General features: G+C 49.3%; 1 protein-coding gene across 1 annotated transcript in view; it reads right to left on the bottom strand.

The window, feature by feature from the left end:
- The window catches only part of TMEM132D (transmembrane protein 132D), a 554,370-nt gene that overhangs the window by 276,349 nt on the left and 252,981 nt on the right, over window positions 1-25,040 (bottom strand). The window contains exon 3 of the mRNA XM_027044209.2: window positions 15,722-15,868. Within this exon, the coding sequence (XP_026900010.1) occupies window positions 15,722-15,868 (147 nt within the window). The remainder of the gene's footprint in view (window positions 1-15,721; window positions 15,869-25,040) is intronic.

Raw genomic sequence — 25,040 nt, 5'->3', positions numbered from 1 at the left:
TCCTACTCACAATTTCTGTGATTCTCTTAACCCGAGTGACGTTGCACACCGTCGGGAGACTGGTTATCAGGTTTTCCACAAGGGCTTCCCAGGCAAACTAAGTGAAATCACAGATTCACTTCAGACATTCATATATTCCCCACTTGAAATCTCAGATCCGGGGAAGAGAGGCTCAGAGGGCATCCTCCCGAAGACGGAACATTTCTGACACGAGCAGCACCCAAATTCAGAAGCCTGGAAATCTCAAGCTCTCTGCATTAAACCATTTTAAATAAACGTTTTTGCACAGGGGCCGGAACCAAATTCCCACAAACGTGGTGGCCACGGATTACACACACTGGCTCTCTTCCAGTCCTGGAGGACAGAGTCTGGAGCCCAGGCACCAGCAGACACAGTTCTCATGAACAGTCCAGCAGAGAACCCTCCACCCTGAGTCTCCAGCCTTCAGAGGTGGCCTGTGTTCCTTGGCTCCTCGTCCTCCTTTCTGATTCTGTCACATCTCTGACCCCGTTGCATTCAACCCTCACAAGGACCATTATTACATCCCCATCGTATCAGGTCGGCCGGGACGACCCCAGAGAGCCTCCCCATCGCAAGACTGGCACACACAGAGGTCCTAGGAGCTGGGACAAAGATGTTTCACAATTTGAGAGGAGGAGAGAGGCATCGGTCGGCCCATCACAGGGACTGATTTACATAACCTGCCTCCGCCTGGGTCTCAGCTTCGTGGTCCACAAAACGGGAGCGGGCTCTCTGAGCCTTTCGCGTCAGGAGAATGAGCTACTAAACTTAGCGTGGTTACAGGTACAACACCCAGAAGAGGCTGGTACACGTTGACCTCTTAATAAATGTGAGATATTCGTAGTCAAATGACCGTGTGTCGGTGTCTAGAAGCAGACCTTACACTCTAGTGGGCAGGGGTGACCCTGAGGTTCTGGTAAACGCACAGACAACAGAGGTCACAGCGAGACGGGTCTGGCCATTAGGTCGGCAGAATGCTGAGCCCACTGCTGTGCCTCATGTTTCCAGGGACAGTGAGAGCCTACCACGCGGCTGGCACGGGGCTCAGGACCGTCTGCGAGGGCGCCAGGCCATCCCACTGCCCTGTGTTAAAACAGCACTCGACAATAAATATTAAATGAAATTTTCCTTGCCCGTGCAAAATCCAATTCTCATCCTCTCATAAATCCTGCCTGAGGGTTCTGCTACAGTTTCTTAGGCTCATAACCCCATCACAAGGTCACCCTGAAATTAGTTGGGAGGCAATTTTCACCGTGGCAGGCACGGTTGAATAAAGAACAGGGGGAAATTGGGATCGGCTGTTTCGGCTGATATTTATGCTTTGAAAAGAAAATCCAAGTTCTGATCCTATCAACGGCATTAGAACTTGTTGATTTCCTTTGTTTTTATACGATTTTAATGTACGCCCTAAGACTGCTCTATAACAGAATGAATCGATTTTAATTTATCTTGCCAAAAGATAATCAATGCGCATTGTAACTCAGAAGCGTCGCAAGTATTTCCATTCCCGCAATCCAGAGACGATTTAGCATTTGTGTCCTTAAAGGTAGACACACACACATAAAATGTACCATGCAGGCAACCGCCAAGATGATCAGAACGCGGTCCCTCTTCCCAGACAGTTCTTCTTCCAAGGACAGTAAACGACGGCGCCAACACCTGGGCGCGTCAACCCCGCTTTCACTCTGAAGGAAACGCGCACGTGTCTCTAAGGCAAGTTTGTAATAAGAATAAAAGAGTGGAAGCCTCTGGATATTTTTGTAATTAGTAAAACTGATGCAAGCTTATCGGAAAGACTGGCAAACGTTGAGAATGTAAGATCCGTAAGAAGAGGTGTCACCTCTAACACTGAAGTCCTGTACAATCCAGCCCCCGGTACGCGGTAGGTTCTATGGCTTGACTTCAGGACAAAGTAAACACCACCCATAATCTCACTGTTACTGGATTTTGTACCATTTTACCTTTAGTCTCTTGACTGTTGAGTGTGTGTATGTGTGTGTATACGCGCCAGAAAGTTGACAGCATACTCTTGGGCCAATAAATATCTTAAAACACCATTTTATTGGCCCAGTTACATTTTGTTGTGTGAGTATGTCAAAGTCACTCAATTATTCCTCTATCCTTACCTGGGTGGCGGATTCCAAATTTTTATTATTATTTTTTTAATTTTTAAAATGTTTATTTATTTTGGGGGGCGGGGGGAGGAGCAGAGAGAGGGAGACGCAGCATCCAAAGCAGGTTCCAGACTCCGAGCTGTCAGCACAGAGCCCGACGCGGGGCTCGAACCCACAGACCGCGAGATCATGACCTGAGCCAAAGTCGGACGCTTAACCGACTGAGCCATCCAGGCGCCCCTCAAGTTTTTATTATTAATTCAAATGTGAAAAACATGCCTGTGTATCATATTCCTGATTACGTACTTAGGATTAGTTCCTAGAATACAGGACCAAAGAGTTATTAAACATTATAACAAATCTTGGCACACACGGATATATTGCTTTTCTATATGGGAAGGTTTTCTGATGTTTGCAATTATATTCATGGGAAGCTGTAATAGGATATACGTTTCTCAACTGCGGCACGGGCAGGCGTAGGCCTGATACATTAGAGGTATTTTGTTCTTTTAATTATGTCTCATCCCACTTCAAGGTGCCCAAACTTGTTTTCAGGAAGGGTCATTAATCTAGGGCCCCAAGGAGATGGAATTCAGAGGTCTATACACCTGGATGGGGAAAACGCATTTTCATAATTGTTTTTTTTTTTTTTTAGCCCGGAACTGAACATTTAGCACATCCTTCAATAATGAGTGTAGGCAACAGCCAGAGAAGCAACGACGGTGACTTTTCACCAACCGAAGAGGCAGTGACCTTCGTGTGACACTGCATTTATAACAGATGCCTCAAAACATATCCCGCCCTTCACACTTATCTGAAATCCTAGCGGTTATGAGATGTGCTCCCCAGGCTTTTACGAAGGAAGCAGGTACAGCACCTCGCAATTAAAAACATTTTTTGAAGCCGGGTTTTAGGACGACCGCCCTCCTCAGTGCTGCTCTGAATTCGAGCCTATGAAATGAAAAACATCGTCCTGAGAGAAGATTCGTAAGCATTGCCGGGCCGCCGGCGGAGTCCATGGCCCCGAAAAGGATGTGGACGCTCGCTTTAGCAGCAGGTGCAGGGCCATCAGGATAAAACACGTCTCACACACACACACACACACACACACACACAACACCGTAAGACACATGGCCAACTGTAAGGGGCCCTGGGAATGTGCGAGTCAGGTGGAGTCAGAGCCACGCAGGACAGCGTTAGTGCAGGCCTGGCATCTAATAAGACACGGAGGAACTCTGTTCAGTCGCTTTGAGCCCCTTCTGAAGAAAGGCTCAGCCGGGTCACAACCGCCCCATGCTCCTGGAGGACTCGTGGACCGTCCACGGTCACACAAAGAGGTGGCATTCAGATCCTGCTGCAGGCAGAAGGCTGGACCTAGAGCTCACTAGCCCTGCTTTCTTTCACTGTCTGGATTCTATGGCCACCTTGGGCAACCAAGCCACCCTGGTTTCCTACTGTGGGTCAGATCAACGCCCTTCTGAATAAATTCACTTCCATTCAAGAGCGCCCGGAGTTCAAGGAGTCAGTGGGCGATCCTGCAGGTGAGATGGGAAACGGTCCGCTGCAAACACAGCGTGCGGCTGCCAGAGCTTTGGGGAACCTGGACCAACCTCAGCTGTTTTGATCCCATCACACCTCTGTTGTAATGAATGCACGGAAAACAAGCAAGCCTGCACACAGGCATTAAGCTGTGTGCGTTGAACACAGCCCATTTCTGGATATTAACACCAGTGTGCTACTGGGATTCGAGATCCACCCACCCACTCCACGCAGCCCCTGGACACCCACACTGTCTCCTCCCTCTCTAAGGGCTCCCGGCCGGTTCTCTCTCCAGGAGGATCGGTTATCATGACACCAAGCCAGATGTGGTTCTCACCCGTGTTCCACTTGCCTCCAGGAGTGGGCAAACCAAAACCACCCACAGCAAGCACCTCAGGCTTCGAGAGTTACACGGGCACAATGCTGAGCAGTGACAGAGACAACCCCAGTGACAAACAGTGATGTCGACCGAATGGAAAAGTACCTGCTTATGCTTAGAGGGTCCTGAATGATCGCTATGCATTTTGAAATGGATCCTGACAGGATTACATCCTGTGCTGGCATCTCTCCACAACTGAAAAACCCACTTTTTGCCCTCCGGAATATTTTAGAGTCAAGATGGTAGAAAAGAGGCCTCGACCTTGTAATGGGAGTTGAGGTCATACGTCTTGTTTCTATGGTATGAAGACAGGGTCTACCTTTATGTCAAAGATGAAGGGTCTACAGCCCCCTGCATTTTATTGATTGGGATCTTTTGTTCAATGGGGTAAATCTCTTTAAAATAGTAGGATGGAAAACCTTCCATTGCTGCCTGGAATTAGATCGGCTGGCTGGCCAAGGCATCACTCCCTCGACAGCTGATCACAGAGCGTTCACTGTGAAGTGAGAGTACCACTCAGACAAACTTCCAAAATCTTATACAAGAGCAACTTCGTGTATAAAAAAAAAGGAAAATGAAAGAGTAATTCGGGAAGCAATGAAGTGGTCTGGTGCCTCGTAACGTGGTGGATCCCAGTGAGAAGCTGAAAACGAACTACCGTACAATGAGGTCTGGGAATTGCACAGAAGCGGAATGATACAACATGCCATCTTCCGCCTGTGGCTTCCAGCCCCCAGCGCCACGCCACTGAGGTTTCCCCAAGCTCGTTCACGCACACTGGGAAGTTCTTCTTCATCGCTGCATACTATTCCTCTGCTAAGGGGCAGCTCAGGTTTTTAGCTACTTGTCAGTTGATACATATCTGGGTTGTCTCCAGTTTGGGTTCTTATGGAAAATGCAGTATTATGGGGACAGAAATGAGACAAAAATGATTGCTTGGAATTGGAAAAGAAAACTCACAGCAGATGATTTAAAAAAAAAAACAACGTTTTCTGGTAATGGAAGAAGTCTAATAGCAGATTGTGGTGATGGTTGTAGATTTCTAAAACTCATTTAACTGCACACTTTCCATGGGCGAATTTTACAGGATACAATTTATAACTCAAAAGCTCTAAAAGAAAAAAAAAAGAGCTCTAAGTAAGAATATAAAGTTCCATGCCCTTCTGGCTACCTTCTCCAGCTCTGTCTCAGAGGAGAAGGCACAGCAGACTAACCCGTGACAAAATTCATCACGAGAGTTAGAAGGCTAACAAGTCACTAAGGAAACTTCTTGAACTCATTGGCACACAGCACGGACGTGGAGAGCTGTCAGAAGACGGGCCTTTTGGAAATGATAGAAAACCCAAAACGTGTACATTTAAAAATAAAATGAGCCATCCTGTCCAAGAGAACAATAATCAGAATGAAATTTTTAGAACATAAGAAGCAAGATGATATTTTTCACAGTTTGACTATAAATAAGGCTACTTTGGATGGATCCTATCATCTTTCTTTTGTTTCTTTTTTTAACGCTCCATGAAATACTATTATCTCTCTAAACTGCTCCCCAGGCCTTCAAGAAACAGATCATCCAAACACAGCATTGGTTCCATGCAGCCAAGGGCACCAGCGAAAGGTGGCGATTTCAGGAGGCCGGCAGGTGTTTGTGCTGAACAGCTGGGCAGTGAAGGCAGAGATCAGGACAGAGTAGCCTGGGCAGCTCGATGATCTAAAAATGGGCTTTCCCCCAAGAACTTCTCCCTCAAAACATCTAAGGTATGCGGGGATCTATGCACCTGCCTTTTTTTTTTCAATAGGCTTTTTTATTTTTAACCCCAAACGTGGCTTTAAAGTATATGCCTCAACATGAAAGCTTCATAAGAAAATATTTCATTAAAATGAAATTCCGAGGAACTAAAGCTGACAGTTTTATAGATTTCTTTTTATTTCAGTTTATTTTTTTTTGTATACATCATGATCCCATTTTTATTTGATTTGATCTTTTAAAAATATAATTTATTGTCAAAGTGGCTAACATACAGCGTATACAGAGTGATCTTGGTTTTGGGGGTAGATTCCCGTGGTTCATCGCTTACATACAACACCCAGTGCTCATCCCCACAGGTGCCCTCCTCAGTGCCCATCCCCCATTTTCCCCATCTCCCAAACCCCCATCAACCCTCAGTTTGTTCTCTGTATTTAAGAGTCTCTTACGCTTTGCCTCCCTCCCTCTCTGTTTGTAACTTTTTTTCCCCTTCCCTTCTTCCATGGTCTTCTGTTAAGTTTCTCAAGATCCACATATGAGTGAAAACATACGATATCTGTCTTTCTCTGGCTGACTTATTTCACTCAGCATAATACCTTTCAGTTCCATCCACATTGTTGCCAATGGCAGGATTTCAGTCTTTCTCATTGCCAGGTAGTATTCAATTATATATATCAACCACATCTTCTTTATCCATTCGTCCGTTGATGGACATTTAGGCTCTTTCCGTAATTTGGCTGTTGTTGAAAGCGCTGTTGTAAATATTGGGGTACTTGTGCCCCTATGAATCAGCACTCCTGTATGAACACCCACCAAAACAGTATGACTACAGAGGCTCGTGACTCTTAGCGGAGTTTTAAAAAATTGTGTTTCGCATTATGCATATATCCACATTACGCATATGTATATGCACAAATATAGATGTGGTATAGATGAGATACGGGTATTCATACAGATATAGATGACACAGAGAGGCTGATACATGGATACATGGATACAGAGATACAGATACAGATATAGACCTATTTTCCCGGTAGGACTTTGACCGATCATGTTTTCCATCTTCAGAGAGAAGGACTCTAAGGGCTGGGCACATAGGGTGTGCACACACACACCCACGCAACCCACGCACACACCCATTCGCTTCACGTGCACATTCAAGTTCAGAAACATATAGGAAGACGGACTGCATCCCACAGCGTTCTGCATGGGACGTTACGTGTCCCGTCTGCTATTTCCACCACTGCAGATGCTCCTGGTGATTCCAACGGATGAGGGGCTTCTCCCTCCTCGGAGCAGCACACAGTGGGGCCGGTCGGCTTTGCGACATCACAAACCACTGGCAACCCCACACCAGCCAGTCTCCACAGCACCGAAGCGTGTTTAGGAAGCACTCTGATGAACACCAGCTACCGGGGAAACACAATCATCACTGCTACTGGGTGACCACTCAGGCCGCGGTCGCTGGTTCTGTGGCCGTGGCAGCAAACCCAGCCGGTGCATCAGCCTGGAGGTCCTACCGAAGGCAAAGGCAGGTGCTGCGAGCAAAGACGTGTGTGTGTGTGTGGTCCCAGCTCACTGCCGTGGCCCGCTAAAGTGGGTGTTAAATAACTTCATTCTAAATTTGGTGCTCTACTTGGAAACAGGAGGCACTAAATATCAAATAGATGGGTGTAATAAAAAGAAAAGCAACACGGGGTAAATTAAGGCAAACCTCACACTTCCCGTGCTCCTGCAGAATGGGCCTGGGGGAGGCAGATCGAGGTAGCATTTCACAGAGACCTGGGCTCGTGACGTCCCCCTAACTGTAACACCGTGTGCTTGAATGATCACAGCACCTCCCTCAGTCTGTGTGTTTCTAAGGGGAGCCGCACAAGGAAGCTTCCATTTCCTGGGACAAAACGCAGTGCAGCCCTGGGAGGGTCCCAGAACTCCGTCCTCTGGGCCGTCTGCCCACAGAACACCCCTGCACACCTTCCTCCGCGCTGGGTGTCAGAGGCCAGCCTTTCAGACAGCATCAACGTCTCATCCTACCTCTGACTGTATTAACTCGGCGTCTTCCTCGAAAACGACACACTTGTGTGGGTCTTTTTTGTAATCACTTGACAGGCAACATCGTATGTGATATCCACACTTCCTGCTTCCCACGACATTGGACTTTCTTTTTTTTTATTATTATTATTTTTTTTAATGGTTTTTATTTATTTTTGAGACAGGGAGAGACACAGCATGAACAGGGGAGGGTCAGAGAGAGGGAGACACAGAATCTGAAACTGGCTCCAGGCTCTGAGCTGTCAGCACAGAGCCCGACGCGGGGCTCGAACTCACGGACCGCGAGATCATGACCTGAGCCGAAGTCGGCCGCTTAACCGACTGAGCCACCCAGGCGCCCCTGGACTTTCGGCTCAACTTAAGGTCGACACACACACATAACGAGATCTAGGCTACTCCTCACAACGGCAGAATGAATGCACCATTTTTAAAACTCGGCGTGCCTCTTGATGAATATTATTTTGTTTTTGGACACCAGCTGTTTTTAAAAATACAGCAATGAATGCTGTGGTACACGTCTCCCCGTGTCCGTGGCTAAGCTTTAATCTGGACCAGATGTATCCAGAAACGCAATTTTAGGGTCATACGGATTCCCGTCTTAAATGTGATTAGCCAGATGCTGACAGATACCTCTCCAAAGTGGATGAAGCATTTTATAATTAGTCCAGCACACAGCATACACATCCTCAGAAAAAAAAAAAAACATTTTATTACGTGCATCTCCTCCCTCCAATATGATTAGAAGAAATGATGTCTAGCAGCATCGGAAACAATACCTCGGTCTGTTGTCTCCCTAATGCAGAAGTTATTAAGACACACTTGAACCAAATGGCTCCTGGCGGGTTCTAAAGTCACACGCAATGCTTAATAAAACCTCCACACACAACTAATGTAATCCATCTCGTACTCTGGGAAATTTTCATTTAGAGTATGGAAATAACGTGTAATTCTCCAGGATCTTGGAGGACTTGGGTACGCGTGCTTCGTATATTATACGGTCATCTAAACGATCTGAAAACGATCGGTAGATGGTTTTCTTAGAAAGGTGGTCTTGATTCCTTCAGTGTGCCCCCGCACAGGATTACATGGGGTTCTCACAAGAGTTGGGCAAAGGCCGACGTCGCGTTGCTGGTATTATAGAGGGGGATGCCCTACCTCTTACCACCTCTCTGGTGGTGAGATGTGAGACGGCCAGCGTGAAAATGAGAAACACCTATCAGCTCTCCTGAAGGATGCCCGCGTTCCTTCCACGCTTTGTGAAGGAATTATCACCCAGATGGGGCCGTGGATGCATGGCGTAATCCGTTAAGTCACTGGTAAGGATGACGCAATCATTTAAGGCATCAGACAAATCACACTTGAACAGGAAAGACTGTGTTGTTGTTAAGCCCGGGTTCTGGACGTCGGAAGAGGTGAACTGTCTCGCTGGTGACGGACTGCCAGAAAATAAATCTAAACAAATTATTGAGTTAATGCAAAAAAACAATCTCAAGGTTTTTATTTTCCATCCCTGGGTCTGTGATCTCGGCACGGCCAAGCAGCAGTCAAGTGCAACGATTCAAACTTGGCTTTGTAAAGCAAAATGGAGCGTTGACAAACAATCTACAAGGTCTCTGTTACAAGCTGTTTTTGCCAGAAACCAGGAGGCCAGATCTTGCTGGCTTCAAATCTGGGCATCCCTGCAGATGGACAAAGCATCCCCAAACAGCCCGTATTCCATTCAGCAATGACAAGGACCAACATCCAGGCCTCTGTTGAACAAGATTTTCCACGGTGAAATCCAGCTTATTTTTTATCCCACTCTTCCATACCTTCTCTTTTCCTAAGTCAGAGACAACCCACGTTCACAATGGGAATTTTCAGAAATACACACGGAGCAGATGAAGGGTCAGAACACGGGTCCCACGTGGCGTCACCATCTGGGATTGAGCAGTGTCAACGTGCCTTGATCTGTCGGCCTTGATCGCTCCTGCCCTCTTCTCATTTACACGCAAAATCGGTAGGACCGTGTCAGCTCTTGTCGTCTGCCGACTTTTACAACACGTTAATCGAGACGGAATTCATACGCTGTAACACTCACCATTTTAGAGTGCCCAAGTGAGTGGCTCTGGCTTATCCACAGCGCGTGGGACGGTACCCTTACTACTTCGGGAAGACACCCCCGTCCGCAGCGGTCAGGCTCAAACCCAGAGCGGCGAGCAGCTCAGACACAGGTCTCTGGGCACCGGCCGCTCTGCACACATCATCTAAAAGGAGCCACACAGCGCGTGGCCTTCCACAGCTGGCCTGTGTCGCGGGCTGTAGCACCTTCAAAGCCGACCCGCGTTGCACAGGGCCCAGCACTCCTCCCCACGTAACTGCCGAGCGACACCCCCGTGCGTGGACGCGCCACACTGGGCCGCCGTCCGCCTTCCGGCTGCTGTGGGTGGTGTTGGCGAGAAGGTCTGTGCGGCGGCTTTTCCGTGGACTTTTGCTTCGGTTCCCCTGGGTGGGTAACTAGCCGCGTCCGACCTGGTGGTAACTAGGTTAGCTCCTCCCAGGGGCATAACTAGCAGGGTTCGACCTTGTGGTAACGGGTTAGCTCTGCCTGCCCCTTTGTATACTCTCGTTGGGCGGGGCTTCAGGGGGTTCTCCTTATTTCCAGCTCTTTCTCACGCTCTCCTCTGAAGTTTCCGTGCCCCGAAGGTTTGGCTCGACCCCACTGATCTGCTTCTACGGCCGCGGCGGCCCATCTTCTCACCCCCTGCCTGGTCCCGCGGCCTCTCCTCCCGTGGCCGGATCCATCTCTTATGATACGAACGTGAGAACGCTGACCAGCGCACAGTATCCCCCTTTCATGCGGGCAGTTCTGGCTTTGCCTCTGGTTTTCGAGGGTTTCCCCCGAATTCTCGCTCGGGGTGGTATTTCGTCTGCTCCTGGGCAGGCCAGGGCCTCCCGGTCTCTTGCAGCCATCCGTCCAGAGAGCAAGGCTCGCCAGCCCCAGCCTGCCGTGTGCGTCCGGCTCCTGGTTCTTCTGTCCGGGTGTCCACTCACATTCCGGCTCTCTCGGGATTGGCCGGCCACCTTTGCACCCTCGTTCAGCTCAGTCCTGTCTTCACCTGGACAAACTCTTCCCTAAGTTGCCAACACGTGCATGACGTTTCCGGTGCGTTGCTAGGTGGGCCTCCCTACCCCTTACGTTTCTCTGGAAACCTCCGTAGGAGCCTGGCAGAGGGAAGGAGATCACCGGGTACCGTGAGCTTGTCATCGTGCTCCTGGAAATGCCACAACATCTGCTCATTATAAATTGACAAAGAGGATTCGGGCTGCCCAACCCACTGCGTCTGTTCTTCTGTCTTTGGAGCAGAAAAATGGTTCTGAGCTGGACATACCACTGTCTGTAATAAATGATGTTTCCCACTTTCCTTTGACATCTGGTGCAGCCACTTGGCTAAGTCCTGGCCAAGGAGCTGTGAGAGAGAACTGGGGGTTGGCATGGGTTTCCAGGAAAGTTGCTGAAAGGGAGTTGACCCAGCTCAGAAGACCCTCTTCTGGAGGGCAGGTGTGATGGCCGGCACCCCCGCAGCCATCTTTATCTGTGAGGACGGAGTCCTTGCACTGGTGCGTGTGGAAGAGGGGGCCTGGGACCCTGGAGGTGCCAGGGAGTGTCATACCAGCCCCAGCCCACCCACCCACAGCAGGCTTTTTCTGGGTGGGAGAGAAAGAAACCTCTGTCTTGCCTAAGTCACTCTTTTCTGCAATAAAAATTAAATAATCAAATAATCCTAACAAATACAGTTTGATATACATTTATCGATGCCAGAAAATCCTCCCTTTGAACATACATTCATGGTTTTGTACATCAGTCTGTATTTGAAATATCAATTGTCTTTATAGCAGTTCACGTATTTATCTAAAACATGTACTTCTTAAAGTGAAAAATACTACCTACGATACACATAAAATTAGTGCATATACAATAAATGGACAATTATTAAAAAAAGATTAATTCCAGCTGTGCACTTCCTGTCTATGATCTGCTGACAAAGGACAGGTGCTATAAAGACAAGGTAGATGAGCATGTCCATCAAAGTCTCGCCGGAGAACAGAAAACCATGGAAGCTTCTGTCATCCGAGTTGATTCAAACCCATATCTATGCCCCACCTATGCAACGGCGGCAAACTCTGGAAAACACTCATCTATGCAGGGAAGAGCAAAGAGATAAAAAATAACACGACTTGGGGCGCCCGAGTGGCTCAGTCGGTTCAGTGTCTGCCTCTTGATTCTGGGTCAGGTCATGATCTCACGGTTTGTGAGTTCCAGCCCCCAGTCATCAGCCCTGCTGGTGGTGCGAAGCCTGCTTGGGACTCTCTCTCCCTCTCTCCCTGCGCTGTCTCTGTCTCTCTCTAAATAAATAAACTTAAAAACAAATACACAGCTTTTGTCATACATTGATCTCGGTTCGCATTGTGCCTTAGTGAGGAATTTGATGGAGGGACATTAGTTATTCTACCCTGTTCCACACTATTTCTTGGCTATGTTTAGTCAAAAAAGACCAGAGAGGGGCACTGGGTGGCTCAGTCATTTAAGCCTCTGACCTCGGCTCAGGTCATGATCTCGCGGTCCGTGAGTCGAGCCCCGCGTTGGGCTCTGTGCTGACAGCTCAGAGCCTGGAGCCTGCTTCAGATTCTGTCTCCCTGTCTCTCTCTGCCCCTCCCCTGCTCTCTCTCTCTCTCTCTCTGTCTCTCAAAAATAAATAAAAATGTTAAAAACACACACACATTGAGACAGTAGTTTTACATGGCAAGCACATTGGTTTAATTAAAAAAAAAAAGACCAGAGAGTTGTGATAACATTCATATGTTAATACTATGATAAGGTTTTCAGCAACCCAACTTTTCCAGAAAGGAAAGGATGTATTTCAACTCAGATGAGAGATCTTCACTCCTTCCTACTGAATTCATCACGACCACAAGTGTCTCCTTAATCCATAAAATTACACCTGTCACAGTGATTTAACTTCATTAGCACAACTTCGTGATCCGTGGTGAATTATTAGCAATACAAAATCCATGACTCTCAAGCTAATTAAGACTACCTCTTTACATTCTGATGATCTGATTCTGACTTTTAAGAATAACTAAAAAAAACATTCAAAGGGACTAGGAAGAATTTATAAAGCAAGACAACTTCTGAAGCAAAACCTTGTAATAGTAAAACATCCACTCTGTAATAGATTTTCCAATTATCCTTCAGATAAAGAGAAATCGATCTCCTCCCAGGCCACTCACTATCCCAGATCCTGGAACATGATGTTTCGTCATTGAATTCCATACAGACAGAAGATGAAAAATTCTGAAGTGAGGATAAAAGTTGACTGTATTAATAAATGTATCATATTCAAAAAATGTCCATTTAGCTGTCTACATTTTATTAAATGGCAATACACGCACAGAGCAAACCATTCATGGTCCAAATGGTTCACAGGATAAAGCAACCCACATTCAGCCTTCTCCCCCAACTTCCTGGCACGCTCCTCCAGTAGAAATCACAGTTGCTGGACCCCTCCGCTCAAAAAAGTACCTTTCTCTTGGGGTGCCTGGGTGGCTCAGTGGGTTAAGCATCCGACTTCAGCTCAGGTCATGATCTCACGGTTCGTGGGTTTGAGCCCCGCGTCGGGCTGTGTGCTGACAGCTCGAAGGCTGGAGCCTGCTCCCGATTCTGTGTCTCCCTCTGTCTCTGCCCCTCTCCCTGCTCACACTCTGTCTCTCTCTCTCTCTCTCTCTCTCTCTCTTAAAAAATAAATAAATAAACCTTTAAGTTTTTTTTTAAAAAGTACCTTTCTCTGGGTTTTCCCCAACCTAGGCTTCAACACACACCTTGTTATATGCCTTACTGTTTCAAACGGGTGTACTGGAAAGGATTCACTATGTGTGATTCGCATCGTAACACTTAGAATAACAGAGATGAGGTGTAGCTCCAGAACCGAGGCCGACCAGCATGTGTGGGGAGCCCCATGTGCACCAGGGGGCGCCGTCGGGCTGGGGCCGTAGCTGCGGACTAGACAGACGTGTCCCCAAACCAAGACGGCTTCCGCTTTTAAGCCTCCTCACCGAGCAAAGCCTTCCTAGCTGTAGCGTGAGAACCGAATTCCAAAACACGAACCTCCCCCTCGACAGACGTGAGCACAGATAAATCACGTAACAGCGTATGCATACACGCAAGCACACGCTAACACCTCCATCGTATGTATGTTGAGTCATACGATATACGCATACATCTCAGTACACACACAAACACGTCGTGTCCGTATACATACGCAATACCCTGTTTACGCGCATACGATGTAAGTGTGTGCGCGTATGTCTGTGTGTATGCGCGTGCTTTTTCCTGTCCTCTGGACCCATAGGAAGAAACAGAAAGTGGACATCAGGATCTACAAAGCGATCAGGAATATTCTCCAAAGGGCGTCAGGACTTTGAAGGACTAACGTGAAATTCCATTCAGGGCACCTGCTTCTTAAAACAAGGTCCTGATACACAGGAGAGAAGAAAAAAGGCAAACACCATACATTTGTGTGTTTCTGTGCATTCTGCAGATCCTGAGTTTCTGTTCCATTTCAAGAAGGGTTAAAAGCGACTCTTGGGAGCCCCTGAAGTTTTGACCCACGGAAAAGAGGCTTACGCCTTGATGGGGATGAGCCGTGTTCAGAAATTTTCCTTGTTCCCTCCTCCAGGCCCGGGATAAACGGAGCTAATCCTTGGCCAGGGACTCAAAAGAAAAAAAGAATCATAAAAGTTTAAAACTGCTCAAACCTCTTCACATTTTACAGAAGATGCTCCAGCCACTCCTACTTACAACAACCTACAGAGGAGAGGGCAAGAAAGAGAAGACAGAACAGAACAGACTACTCGAGAGCCCTCCTCCCAAATTCCTTTCCTCGTCTAGTTAAGAATCAAATAAGCTGATTGCCTGCCTAACTACCCACCTGCCTCCTACCCGTCATGCATCTATCCATGCATCCACCCGCCCAGGCTTCCTGATTTCTGCTAACATCACAACGCAGAAGAAACCTTCCTAGGTGACAGTGTCACAGCCCATCAGTTGGGATCCACGACCTCGAGATTAGAATAAGTAAATGGAAAGAAAATAAACGTATTTTTCCAAACACTTGCGCGCTGAGGTCTAATCACCTGACACCAGAAATAACGTGTTCATCTGCTTGTTACTTTCCAATGGTCAGTAACATAAGGAGCAAAAGCACACCCAACCTAGAAGTGGTAAAAATACGAGACCAGACTAGGGATTCTCCAGAGCCCCAAATGAGGCTTCCGGAAACAGGAATAAAAATCGAGAAGCGCTGAGCTTCCAAGTCCCTCGGCCCAGCTGTGAGTTGACGGTTTCTGACTTGCTGGGTATGAGACACAGATTCCGGTTTTAATTGGCCTCTCGGGTGACTGACAATGCCCTATGATCCCACAGCAGACACTTCCCCGTGCGTCGGAAAACGCGTGCGCACCAACACAATGGCGTACGTGATCCCGGACTCTGCACGGCAAACGCGGAGCCCGTGTGCCAGAGATTCACACGCTCTCGTGTATACGGCTCGCGGGACAGGCCGCTTCATCAGAGATGCCCTTCCGGCCAGAGGGAGGCCTCGGCGACGCGTACCCCCAGCTGTAGGTTAGATCCCACCTGCGCGGAGCGGCCCCTGCAGGTGACCCCAGGGCTACGCTGGAATTTTACGGAGGGCCAGTCTGCAGAACAGCCCCCCTTCCCCAACGTCGGATTCCGCCCGCCTCTCTGAGAAGCACAAGGGTTACGGACAGACAGCAGGTGCCAGTGCGGGCCGCGGTGCGAGTCTGAATCTACCGTGGGCCGCGGGGACTCACCCGGTTTCCGAGCCCGCGGATTTCTTCTGGCAGAGGATGACAGCCGGTGCGTACTTGCCAGTGTGCTCCGTGCCCTCCGTGACCTCCCAAATGGAAGGGCTGCTGGCTCTCACCCCCACGACGCTCACGCCTTTCTTCACCTTGGCCCTGGGGAGACAGAGAGAGCACAGCTCAGACGGCTCTGGGGAACCCCAGGGGCGCCGCTGCTTCTGGGACTGGGGAACCTACTGCAGGCGTGAGCCTGTGTTAATCACATCCTCGCCACCTCGCCGTCACCTTGCAATCCCTCTGTCCTGACGGACCCCCAGCTCTTCCCAGCTTTAACAGAGGAGCCCGGACGGGGCACGGACAGTCTGCAGGCACAGAGGGTCAAAGCCGCGCTCGTGGGTGGATTTAGTTTAAAAAAAACAAGAATCACCTGCAAACCTCCAGACCATGAGGACTGAAGCAGAAAAGGGAAATGAAGGAAAACGGCCTAGGTGCGTCCGCTGACCGTCTCCTCTGCACCAGGCGCTGAGGACGCCTCGCCTGTATTGGCTGATGCCCTAACGATGTCCTCAGTTCAGAGCGGGGGGCTGCAGCTCAGACGGGGTGGGGGCCCCAGGAACGGAGGTTTGAACAGACCCATCGACTCCCACGCAAGCCCTTCCCACCCCACCGTCCCCGTCACGGCTGCTGTGAGCGACCGTGCACCATGCACCGGGCGCCCTTCACGGGCCTTGCGGCCTCACCTCTACGATCCCACATGCCTGTGGGGCCAGTGCCGCTGTCATTCCCCCCCAGCGGCTGAGGACCCGGGCGTCACACAGCTCACAAGCAGGGGACCCGGGTGTTTCGTCACCTGGCCGGGCGGCCACGCAGGTCGGGCCGTGCCCTGTGCTACCCTTAGCATCACACAAACCCACGGAACTCAGGAGCCACGTACTCTGATCCCACGCACGTCCGCGGCCACTCAACACCGGTCCGTGCGCGTCTGGAGGTCCCACGCCCACCAGACTTTACACGAACACAGATTTCCTGATACAAGTGTGTCACCGTGTACACACTTGGCGCGTGTGTCACCCCATGCCCGTTCACTTGTTCTTCCCCACCGTCCGAGGCAGGGGGCAAGTCATGTGCCCAGAGCTCTGTGCCCAGACAGGAGGGGCCTCGCTCCTTCCCGAAAAGCTGGTGGGTGAGGAAGGTGGTTCCTTGCCTGCCCTTCCTCTCTCTCGGACAAGTTTCAAGTGGAAAATCACACAGAATGGCAAGTATGCAGGAAAACGCGCGAAGCGTGGCAAACCGTCTGGTCTACAAACCGGACTCGTGTTCGAAAGTCGTGCGTGTGGCTGGGTTTGCTCCTCCTGGTCCCCCGGGGGGTGCGGGGGACACACAAGGGGCTTTGCAGCCAGAGCAGAGGAGGGACGAGCACACAGTCGGGGACGAGACGGTCCGGGAGGGGCAGACTCCGAGGTGCACCCTCCAGATGTGAAACCGCTGTGCCTGCACGGACACGGAGGCCGGGCGCCAGCCTCTGAAACCCTGGTGCACGCTCACACCATGCACACGACCTCCCACAGAAACGCCTTCAAGGCGCACGGTGGCACAGAATCAAGGGCAGGTCTGAGGCTGCCGTTCTAGAAAGGCGGGTGGCAAGGGTGCCCCTGGCTGGCATCCAGGCACCGGCCTTGTGGGCAGGGGGATCCCACCATCCCCTGAGGAGAGGGTCCACTGTGCCCGACCTGTCTGCACAAACAATACAGTTTACGTCCGACACCCACTTGCTTTCTGGAAGCCTGGCACTATGGTGCGTGCCAGCCAGAGGCGCCTAGTGACCAGCCCCCAGGGGACACCCTGGGCATCCAGGCTCAGGTCAGCTTCCCGGGGTGGACGACACTTAACACGTGAAGCCACAACTTACTGCTGGAGGGACTTGGGGCGTCCACAGCGACTCCCCGGGAGAGGGCCGTGGGGCCCCCCCCAGACCTCACCCCACATGTCTTTTCCCTTTGCTGAATTACTGTTCTGTCATGAGAAGAGGCATCGTCTCTCATGTGGGACCCTCGGTGCTGAAGCTTGTAGTTTTAGGAGTTTTATGGACAGCCTTGTTTCTGTGTGAAAAAAAAAAAAATAGCATGCTTTCTGTTTTAAATAATCATGGTACAAGCCAACACTTGGAATGCAGTCATCTATAAACCGGGAAGGGCATGCGGTAGGCCAGGAAGCCGTCTCGTTTTGCAGATACTCCAGTGAGATCGGCAGGTGAATAAAGCTATGATTTCTGCCTTGCGGGAACTCAATTAAATAGCAGGCAACCGGGAGGTGGTGGCAAAAAAAAAAAGTTCAATTCACTGTGGACAGCTGCTATTATACGGAGATGAATTGTAAGGGCCATCCCATTATTGTGCACTGGAATTTTATTGAATCAAATTTGCTTTAAATAAATAGGTCATCATCCTGGATTTGGTGATCTTTTCATTCTATAGGACACATCAGGGCATAAGACTTTTCTGATACAGGACAGGCTCACATTTTTCTTACATTTTATTCACAAGTAGGTCATGTGGAGCTCTGACAATGTTTCTCCCATGAATCCTTTTTAAGTGCTCAAGAAGGAACCTGGCTGACGATTTAAGCTAGGAAGTACCCAGCTTTTGTTGCTAATAATTACTGCAGCTACCTGAAGTTATAATGAATGGCGTTATTTCTAAGGGGACACGCTTTCTGAAATTTAGTGCAGGACGCTGGGAAGTTGCCTCTCATAGACACAGAACATTTTCAGGAGAAGAGACACATTTCGAGGACATGTTTCAGATGTTCCGAACTGAAGAATGGATCCTGGCTCCAGAGAGAGGGCGAGTGCATTTCAAGTACGATCGCGTACAAGAAAGTGGGTGGTCATTCCTCGAAGACACAGCTGTGGCATATACTGAGCACGGTCTGCCTCAGGTGAATCATTTTCACACAATGATCTCCGAGCAGCCTTTTGGAACCATTAAGATCATTCTTAGGACACGTGCACTTTGGTTTCACTGGGCTTGAACCAAGTGCTAATCCCTGCCTTGGTTTATGACAAATGAGTCACTTGTATTCATTAACGGAAGTCTTACAACCTACTTGTGGCTCAATAAATACAGGTTACATTGACAGCCTCATCACACAGAGATAAACAGGGCACTTGATTTCCAAAGACACTCTGTTACTCTGTTGTCCATTTATACTTGAAAATGTATCTACCATAGTGACAGGGAAAAGTCGTAACTTCCGCCCACAGTAGGCACATGTACTATGGATCGATACGGGTAAAACCTGCTCGGGTTCACGGTGTGCTGTGTTTTGAAAACACAACTGAGCTACAGTGCACATACACCCACGACTACGTGCACGCATCTGTATATGTATACAGTTAACCCTGGTACAACATGGGTTTCAGGTACACATCCACTCACTTGCACATGAATCTTTTTCAATAAAGACAGCACACGACCGTAAACGTGTTTCCTCTTCCTTATGGTTTTCCTAATAACGTTTGATTGTCTCTAGCCTATCCTACTGCAAGAATACAGGATACAATACAGAGGACACACACGGAATGTGCTAATCGATGGTGTATGTTTTTGGCAAGGCTTCTGATCAACAGAAGGCTGTTAGGAGTTACGTGTGGGCGAGTCAAAGTCATACTCGGATTGTCAACTTTCCACCGGGCAGGGGGTCGACACCCCTAACTTCCGTGTTGCTCACGGGTCAACTCTACACACATACACATATGTGGACACACACACGCACACATATAAATGTGTGTGTGCGTGCACGCATGTGTGTTCCAAGTACAGCATCCAGGAACCTGCTGAGAAACAGCTAACGGAAACAGCCGGGTGATGTCCGCAGCGCATGCTGGGTGACCCGCTCCCCACACCCAATCCCTCCTAGTCTGGGTGACACAAGACGCCGCTCACTCACTACCCTGGGGGATTTGGTTAACGGCAGCCTCCCCCATTCGCTGATAGAAACCTGTATTTCCCCACTGGTTCAAAGTCCGGTGAAAACCCTTTGGGGCCAAAGCAAAGCTTCAAAAACAAAATTCCCCTCCCGTGTTTACTTGTTTCCTCTCATTAACTGTGGAAAACAATACAACCTGCCCCATACGCCCATGTGCAATGGCCATAGTGCCGTATTCCACAATCACACACTGCTTCTGTGGCTAGTTGACCAGGAACAGTTTACGACAATGAGGCTCCCCGCCGAGTCCGCGTGCTACAGGCACAGGGCGACCTTCTCTCCGTCCCTGCGTCCTGGCCCTGCCTCGGCCAACGAGTACCTCCGTGTGCTTGTGAACGACGTTATTAGCGGTTCTGTGTGGATCGCGTGACACTGGGCCCCTCTTTCTACCACTGGAAAGTGCTTGGCTGAGTCTCCGTGCCATGGCTGTGGGACGATCCCCAGTATACGCAGTGGCATTATGGAAAAACTGAATCCTGTGTATGTAAAATCGAAATGTGAAGCAGCAGGTTCCAAATACTCAACTATTATTATGCATTCATGCCAGTAAATTATTTCAGCATTCACCCTTAACACGGGCATATTCATTTATCGGTTTGGTACCTGGACTACCGCAGCGTAAAATATACAACAGACACACGACGGGATGCGTCGAAATGATGAGAGGAAGGTGGACGTGTTGAGGTCCAGATTCTCCACCGTCTCGTGGAATCACGCTGCCCATCCCATGGGGGGAACGTGCACGAGGAAGTCCCGCTCAAACTGACTGCCAAGTGCAGGGTGGATAAAGGTGACGGGCAGAGGTCACGTTCCAACGAGCCGGGGGGACGGGTGTGGACAAGAAGCCAAGTCTCCGGCCAGCAATGTGTGTTCACAGCTTCCCGAGGATGAGGGAACCTGTGTGCACGTGGCCAGTTTGGGGGTAATGCTAAATTTAGAAGGAAGGCCAGTCACTTCACGGAAAACGGTTTCTGACGTCACGTCATTAGCGAGGGACGCAAGGGACTGCACGCACACGTCCCGGCTGTCAAAGGAGCACCCTGTGGAGAACACTGTAGGACAGACGAGACACACGGGCAGGAGTCTGTCCCCACAAGAAAGAGGTATCTCCAAGAGCCCCAGGGGAAGGAGCCTGGAGTGGGGGAGGCCTGGGGGGTGTGGCCTGGGGGTGCCAGGACCCACCGCCAGGCAGGAGGGGTGAGGGGTGAACGGCTCTCAGAAGATGGTTCAGTTACTGGACACCACGAGGCCCTGCCTGTGGTCTGTCACCACTAGAAAGGACCAAGTCAGGCTGGGCGCTCCGGCCTCGCCTGCGGGGCAGAACCCTCCCTCCAGCTGCCGTGCAGGCGAGGCCAAATGTGCAACGCTGGAGATAGGCCAGAGAGCCTCACTTTTAAAAACAAATTTTGAAAACACCATCCTGGCTTTTCAAAACACGTGAGGACTGGAAGCAGCCAATGTCGCCAGCCTGTGGCCTCCGTTAGCTGGGACTCTGTAAGTCAGGCCTCTTCAACTTGTGCACTGACCAACCCCGGGGCGGCATCAGTCATGTAGATCATGATGTGAAGTGAGGTTTCCTAGAGTTGAGCAGTATACAACCTGCACAACTGTATTCAGCTGCTTTCATTACATGCTGCTTTATTTACAGATCATCCTGATCTCTCTTCTTGACTAGCTCCAGGGACAAATAAAATAACTTAGAGCAGGGACCAGTCTGGCTACCAACCAAGTCAGGAGAACCCAAGGAAGGCAGAAAAACAGAGTGTTACATCTTACTTGGCCCGAAGGGTAAGCAACATGTGATGCCAGGCAGGCTGCTGGCTCTGATGACGTCCCGTTTATCCTGGGGCCTCGATAACTCAGCACTTGTCCTCCTATTGAGCCTGGTCCCTGGGCTTTCTCTGCCAGCCCAGACAGAGGCTGCACGACTTTTGAAAGACATCTTCGAGGGGCGCCTGGGTGGCTCAGTTGGTTAAGCGTCCGACTTCGGCTCAGGCCGCGATGTCATGGTTCGTGGGTTCGAGCCCCGCGTCGGGCTTGCTGACAGCTCAGAGCCCCTTCTAGATTCTGTGCCTCCTTCTCTCTCTGCACCTCCCCCGCTCACGCTCTGTCTCTCTCTCCTTCAAAAATAAATTAACATTAAAAAAGAGAAAAACATTTTCGATCCGAGTGCTTCCTGCACACAATCTTTAGTCTTTCTAAGCGCCTAGTTTTCCTTCCGACTCTCCGTTCGTGAAGAGGGTGCAAAGGCCAGTCTTTCCCACAGACACCAGTTCAAACAGACATGCGGTCGCTAGAAACAGGACTGCCTGGCACATGGAACCGTGCGGGCACAATGAGTGTGCGTATCACTGTCAGAAGCTGTGGAGGGAGTAGGGCTGGCCCCACTCCACCCCCCAAAACAGTTTGGTAAATGCGCGACTGTGTACGTTGACTGGATACGTGACCGAAGCAGGTCCCGAATAACACAGTAAACCAAACTGTCTGTTTATTCGTTCAGTGATGCCTTCAACAAACACCATTGGACTTTCCAGGTGACATTCACAGGGCTGGAAATGCAAGTAAGGATGAAAAAGGCATGTTTTGTATTGACAGGGAACTCATATTCCAACGAGAAAGCGCGCGCACACACACACACACGTTTTATGTTGATAAGTTCTATAATGGATTAAAAAAAGGAAGACAAGGGGACAGACAGCCCAGCATAGGAGTGGCTATCCTAGAAAGGTTTAGTTTATTATCGATGTACCTGCCCAGTGGGAAAGCCAGCAATTAAACCAAGTGGGCCGGCAGAAGGGAAATACGTATACGTATACGGACGGGTGTCTTCTACGTTGGATTGGTTTTTGCCTACCAGGTGACTGGGGAGGGAAACCCGCCTTGTTCCTACTGAGAACAGACCACCCCCCAACACTCAAGGGCACTGTTTACATGCTCCACAGCTGATTATGTGAGCCCACTGTCCATGGTTTCACGGGGATCATGACGACCCCACACAAACCAGCGAGTCCCGTTTGGAGAAGCAAAGCCTTGATGGAATCAGCATCCCTCGACACAGCTCCCCCAAATGATGGCTCAGCCGGATGGCAGTAAGAGAGAACAGCTCATGACCGTTTCTAGAAAGACAGAGTAGTTGCGTCTGATACTAAAGCAATAAACGCACATGCTCTCTGTGCCGCCCACACACGGGCACCGCCCCACTCATTCTGCGTGTGTTATCGACTCTCCCGTCGTAGACTCGCCTCATGAACCAGCAGATTTGCAAGAAGAAAGCCCTGTTCTTTCTTGAACGTCATGGACTCTCGGATATAATGGTACACCGAGTCCTTCATACAGTGTCCAGAAGAAGACAGACTTTAGCTCCCATCATCATTATTTTTACAAAGACCTGCACACCTGACTATTTTGAATTTCACCCTCTTGCCATCTGGTCCGTGCACTAGTCAATCACTCATCAAAGCTCTGATTTTGAAAAAAACAACACAGCAAAATAACACACAACCCTTGCAATCCACTGGGAGATGGGAGTGGGGACTCAAAGGTCTACAGGGTGTCCAAGTTTCCCATTTCGCCAGGGCCATCATCTCCTAGAGCAAGCAGGACCCGTATTTGCAGAAAAGCAAGTTGGGTGGGCTTCCTCCCCTGTGACTAGTCTTTGTGGACATTCGGCTGGGTTCCCTGCTCTGGGCACTGCCACGCCCTCGGCACTGCACTGTGTGGTTCCCAGGCTTTGGGATGCAACCTGATCTCACTGTCTGCGAGAGCCCAACCCTCCAATTTCACAACAGCACGTCACAGAGCAGGACGGCTGTCTTTTCAGTCCTTGAGGTTGCCGGTGTTTCAGAGGAATTGCTTCAACATACTTCTTTAGTCAAGGGAAACATTCTAAGTCAAAGCCAGAGCTCTGGGCAGCAAACTCACACTTTCAGGGATGTCTTTGGGGGCTTGTTAATTTTTAATTAACATCTTTTTTTTCACTGAAGAAATAATCCAGGCATGTTGTAAATATTCAGATGTTACAAATGGGGATACGTAAAGTTTCTCTCCCTGAAGACTCACCTCTCCTAACTTGTACCCAATTTAGTGTACGTTTTCTGGGGGTTGAAACTACATACGTGTTTAAAAGTGTCTCTGGTAGGTGTTTTGAAGTAACATCCGGTCACCCAGTGTCCGTCCGATGGAGAAACAGGTGATCTCCAATCTTTACTGCTGTAATCGGTGCTCAGAGAAGCCACATGCACACGCACACGCGCATGTGTACGGCATAAACATCGACAGAGGGACTGTCATGCCTGAAGAGATGCCCAAGTCCAGTTCTGACGGAACTCGCCACACTGCCGAAGAGATTCTACCAAATCACACCGTCACCAAGAGGGTCTTACGTGCCGTTCTGTCTGCCTCTTGGATTGCCGCAGATCCGACAAATGAAGCGTATTTCATTACGTCGGAGGGTCGTTGGATGTGTTTTTCGCAGGCTTATATTTGAAATCACCTTTTTTTTAAATCAAATCCCTGTTCACATTCTTTGTCCGTTTCTCTGTTGTTTGTTGGTCTTATTTTTATTATTAATTGGGAAATCGATGTATAAGAAAATTCCCTTGGTCCACCTGGAATTTATTTTCGTGTGAGATTCTCCATATGGGTTTCGTTGGTACTACTTATTAAACGATTCACCCAGTACCCTGTTGATTTAAAATGCCAACCTTGATACATACTACATTCGTCTGCTTATTTTTGGCTTCTCTGTTCGTCTTCATTGATCTGTCTGCCTTCTCATGAGGCGGCACCCAAATGTTTTAAACACAGTATCTTATAACGTGTTTTAATATCTGGTAAGGTTATTTCCTTCCTATTCCTTCTCTTTTTTCAGGGATATCTTGATGCTTATTTCAACAAAAATCATCTTCTGTTAGCATATTTTCAAAGACAGCCTTTCAGTTTTAAAGGAGAGAGAGAGAGAGAGAGAGAGAGAGAGAGAGAGAGAGAGATGTGCCTCTAAAACATCCCTCTCTAACATTGAAAATAACACCCAGCAGGCAATTATGGGGTGATGGCCCACGGCAGAAGTTCTGTCCCCGAAAGACAAAAGGGAAGTATTCTGTCACTGGGAACAGGTGCCTCCTGAATCCGAACACCAGATCGGCTGCTTCCCACACAACATCCTTCAGAACAATGACATCCTCACAGGGACGGGTGGCTGACCTTGACCGTGTTCTATTTCTTTGGGCAACAGCCTTGGGTCCCAGAAACAGACGAGACTACCCACAGACAACAATTACTTTTCCTCCTTCTGGTGACAGTGACTGGGTCCAATCGGATGGGCGGGCTCAGGAATGTTCCA

This window comes from Acinonyx jubatus, chromosome D3 (genome assembly GCF_027475565.1).
Source record: "Acinonyx jubatus isolate Ajub_Pintada_27869175 chromosome D3, VMU_Ajub_asm_v1.0, whole genome shotgun sequence".
NCBI lineage: Eukaryota > Metazoa > Chordata > Mammalia > Carnivora > Felidae > Acinonyx > Acinonyx jubatus.
This window is presented reverse-complemented; position numbering and strand designations above follow the sequence as displayed.